At 43.5% G+C, this 4,515-nt stretch overlaps 1 protein-coding gene across 7 annotated transcripts in view; it reads left to right on the top strand.

The window, feature by feature from the left end:
- Positions 1 to 263: 263 nt before the first annotated feature.
- Positions 264 to 4,515, top strand: part of kirrel3b (kirre like nephrin family adhesion molecule 3b) — a 220,219-nt gene continuing 215,967 nt past the window's right edge. For 2 of the 7 annotated variants that reach the window (XM_014015071.1, XM_014015070.1), the window contains exons 1-2: positions 264 to 636; positions 763 to 831. In XM_014015071.1, coding sequence (XP_013870525.1) covers positions 789 to 831 — 43 coding nt within the window. In that variant the 5' untranslated portion in view covers positions 264 to 636; positions 763 to 788. The remainder of the gene's footprint in view (positions 637 to 762; positions 832 to 4,515) is intronic. The other 5 variants (XM_014015069.1, XM_014015067.1, XM_014015066.1 and 2 more) reach the window with 4 other exon arrangements.

Below are 4,515 nucleotides of genomic sequence, written 5' to 3'. Positions count from 1 at the left end.
CTAATTGTGGCGCTCCCTGTGTGTTTCTCCCATGGCAGCCTTGGTTTCCCTGAGTGAGGACCCCCAGCCTCTGCCTCAGCCACCCAGACAGCTAGCCAGCCTGAGAGGCACAGAGAGAGAAAGAGAGAGAGACAGAGGGGAAATGATGGAGGGAGGATGAGTCTGGAGCTCCATCCTCTGACCAATGTGTGAGTGGGAGAGCAAGAGAGAAAGAGGAGGAGGAGGGATGGGGCGTATGTGTACGATGGTGGTGGTGGGGTGTAAGTGAGGACTGAAGACGCTGAGAATGAATGGGCAGCAAGAAACACAGTGCAAGCAATAGAGAGAGAGAGAGAGAGAGAGAGAGAGAGAGAGAGAGAGAGAGAGAGAGAGAGAGAGAGAGAGAGAGAGAGAGAGAGAGCAAGCAAGAGAGAGAGCGAGAGGAGGAGTGAGAGTATTTTGAGAGTCAGCAGCGAGGACGCAGAAAGTCTACAAGCTCACATCACCACGAGAGCGCGTGAGGCAGAGCAGACACCCGGCTACTCTGACAACTGAGACACAGGACAAGAGCCCCAAAGAGAGAAAGAGAGAGACGGACACAGGAGGAAGAGTACGTAGAGGAAGAGAAGGACAGAGAAGACATCCATCCTTCCACCGGTAAAAAGAAGACACCACTCAAGGGACTGTAGCATCGTCCCCCTCCATCAGCGCACAAGGAATACTGTTCTCATCTTATGCATGTCTTTGTGCCTGCCAACTTCAATTTGCCACTGTTTTCCCCAGGTTTTACCCTCTTCCCCTCCGCAGTCATGATCCCTTGGCTTCTTTTGTTCCTGTGGATCTCCGGACATGGTAAGTTATTTATTTATTTCCCCATGTGAACTTAGTGATTACTCACATCTTGCTTGCTTGTGTTGGCTTGTGTGACTTTGCTGAGCTTGGAGCTGTGTCTCTCTCTTGATTACCTTTCTTGGTATGACGTTTGAGCTTTGGGTCCTTACTTTACATCAACTGTAAATCTCGTGTGCACAAAGCAAGGAAGAAACAAACGAACAAGGTGCCGGGAAAAAGTCACTGGAAATGGGTGACTTGCAGCATGAACTTCCCTCTGTCTGCTTTCAGGAGCTGACAAGTTAAATACTTCCTATGTGGGCTTAAAATTCCTGTCACACACACATCCAAACAAAGCCCTTTAACCCCAGTCTAGTTCAGTCAAGCGTTCATTCTAAAGTCGCATTGTTTTGAACTGACAGCCCTTCCCCTTTGAGTCCAGCTATCAGGAATGAGGGGCTCATTCTTGGAAAACAAAGAAAAAAGGTTACATCTGAGGGTAGAAGGATGAGTGTAACTCATCAACTCTTTGGACTGGATGTGCTGCTATTTCCATTCCTAAACAGTTTGTTTACGGGTTGAACAATGATGGGTTAGTTGTTTCCCCCTGATTGCCACCAGGTGGTTATCTTTAGAAAACAATGAAAGTGAGTAAAGTGCAACGGAACTCTGCGGCTTGTGGTGCTGATGCGATGTGCCGAGGCACTCCGGTGGGCTGAAAGCGAGGCAGTGGCCGTTTGTCAATTTGCAGCATCCCGTCAACTCCTGGTTCATGCTGCTGCACTGAGGGTCAGCGGGTCAATGACAAAAAGCCACCACTTCGCTTACAAGTTGAAACCCTGTCAGTCTGGACTCCGTTCTCCTGAAAGGGAACTGAGTGAATAAATGTGTGTCTCTGCGTGGTTCTTATTAGAGAGCTGTTTCCCAGAGTGAGGAGTTGTAACTTTTTGTTGTTGTTGAGAGTCTGAACCAGAATAAAATACAGAGACTAAACTGTGTCTCGTTGTTTTAGAGATGTGGCTTTGTTGACTTTTTTTTTGTGATAACTCACAGCTCGGAGTTGGTTACGTGCTGCTAAAACAGCGGCGGCAAATGAAACTTGGTAAACAAGATCATTTTCTTCATCGCTGACTTCAGCTGTTCTTCGTATTGATTTATAGTCGGTGACATGAAATGTTCCTCGTGAAGTGCAGCGAATTTGCTGCGAATTTGTGTTTTCTGCTGACTAAAAACTCATGTAAAAACAGAAGATCATTCATTAGGGACGGAGCTTTTAAATCGAACTCAGCATCTCTGGTGCTTTAACAGATCTGTTTTTTCTTTTTTTTCTTTCTTTTTTCTCTCAGGACTGAAAAATTGTTGAAGTTAAGCCTGAACCAGGGAGTCAGCTTCCCCGTTGTTGTTTGTGTTCTGGGACAGTTTTAGTCCATCACACACGCGACTGTAAATGCTGCTTCAGCTGGATCCCCCCCCCCCCCCCCCACACACACACACAATTTCATTGTCAAGTCTTTCCGTGCCATCTGTGCTTACTGTGCTGCAGAAATTCACGATCAGTCATTAGTCTCTCCTCTTCCACTCCGTTAAGCATCTGCTAAGTTTTGCTTCCACCGCTGCAATTTTCCGCTGCCGCGCTACTTTCATTTATTGCAAGTGTAAAGCATTGCATTCCTTCATAATTATGCTGGACTCTAAAACCTGCTGCTTCCATTTATCAACGCACAGCCCAATTTGCTTTGCTTTATTAACCTGCGTTCATCACATTTTCATCTATATATCATCGCAGGTTTAGTCCCACTTCGGGGAACACCGAGCCTCGTTTAGTAACAACTAGATTGCTTCAGCTGGATTGAAATGGGATCGCTGCGCATTCCAGCAAAGTCGGTTATTGGTGTAATATAAGATACCACTTTTATTTATTTATGTGTTCCTCTCCTCTGGCAGGTACACATAAGATAACAGCCAGCACTTTATTCTTTGCATTCCTCTGGGGAGAACTACTGTAAGTACCCCACCCCACTCAAAAAAAAAAAAAAAGAAAAAAAAAGCTTACTGTTGTACAAATTACGGCTCTGTTTATGTGTCGAGTCCGTGTCAGCAGAAAGCTCTTGTGAAAGAAAAAAAAAAAAACACAATTTATAAACACAAGGGGAAAGGGAGATTTGCGGTCGTAGCTTTCACATACTTAAACATCCTGTGAGACGAGCACAAAGCAAGCGCGACAATGCGAGTTAGAGAGTCCAAGTAAAGAAGCTGTTTTTTTGTTTGTTTTTGTTTTTTCTTCTTCACAGCTTTGAGAACTAAATGCTCCAAAATGAACACATTGATAGGAAAAAGGCAGAACAGAGAAAGGAAAGGTGTTTGATCTGTTCTTCGTGCCGACTGGGCTGTTAGCACCTCTCCTTACTGCTGTCACCTCTCCAGCCGGTGACAGATGACACAGCACCGGTGGCTGAGGATCAGGGAGACAAGGCTTGAGGAACATATTCACCTCAGGCCAAACTTGTCCAGCACAGCGGTTGTCCAAAACCACCACCTCCTCCTTTCTCCACCCACCAATCCTTACATCTCGCAATCTTAACTCACTCCTGGTGTTAGGATTTAACCCTTTACCTTGCAGTGTTCCCTGCGATCTTTTCCACACTGTCTTTTTCTGCTTCTGTCTTTTTTCCTTACATATAAATATATTTTTTCATTCTGATTTGTCATCTCTGAGTGACTGAGTGCCCTGTTTTGGTGGGTGAATGTGTGAAATAAAGGAGAATGTGAAATTGCTGTTAGGAAGAGCAGTTTAAGAATAGTCTTGTACTGACTTTGAAGAAATGCACAGGAGGGAAGAAAAGCCTGTCGTCAGTGTGAAGTGTTTTATGCCCGACCTCTTTTTATTTTCCTGCTTTAAATCTCGTTTTGTAATTAAAGGCCTAACATTTCTTAAAGGGATACCAATTCCCTGTCCTCTTTCATGCCAGAGTTTTAGACTAAGATGAAATAAGCTGATGTTTCCTTAAAATTGATATTGTTTGTTATCTCATGCAATTATGTGAGATTTGGCCTTATTGGTTAATGCAAGCCATGACCACGTCAGGCATTGACTCAAAATCTGTAAGATCAATTGTGGTATAGCTATTTTTAACTAAGCTAAAGTAGATTAGTAGTAGTGGCCATTTTTAAATTAGGTCAACTCCAAAAGGTATAACTTACAGCTACTTTTTGAGAGTTTTATTCAAACATATTCTGGCATTCATCTGATATTTTGCTAATAGACAAACAAAATTAACTCTAACAGTTATTGCCAAGATTTTAAACAAAATATGTTGCACCATGTATTACAATCAAAATACGTGCCGGAGACGAGCTCAGTCATCCGGGCAGGACTTAGAGTAGAGCTGCTGCTCTTCCACGTCGAGAGGGGCCAGTTGAGMTGGCTCGGGCATCTGGTAAGGATTCCTGGTGAGGTGTTCCAGGCATAAGCAGAAGAAAATGGATAGATGGATGGATGGACAGTGCTCAGCTATTACCAAATATTTTAGGACAAAATTGCTGGAAAGGGTTTTCAAATGGCTGTCTTAATCAGTTTTTGATTCAAATTCATGTATTACTAAATGAAAGTGTCATTGAAATCCATCCAGTGTTTTCTTTTTCTTTCTTTCTTTCTTTCTTTCTTTCTTTCTTTCTTTCTTTCTTTCTTTCTTTCTTTCTTTCTTT

This window comes from Austrofundulus limnaeus, unplaced genomic scaffold (assembly GCF_001266775.1).
Source record: "Austrofundulus limnaeus strain Quisiro unplaced genomic scaffold, Austrofundulus_limnaeus-1.0 Scaffold122, whole genome shotgun sequence".
Lineage (NCBI taxonomy): Eukaryota > Metazoa > Chordata > Actinopteri > Cyprinodontiformes > Rivulidae > Austrofundulus > Austrofundulus limnaeus.
The sequence above is the reverse complement of the archived record's forward strand: the minus strand, read 5'-3'. Positions and strand labels throughout refer to the sequence as shown.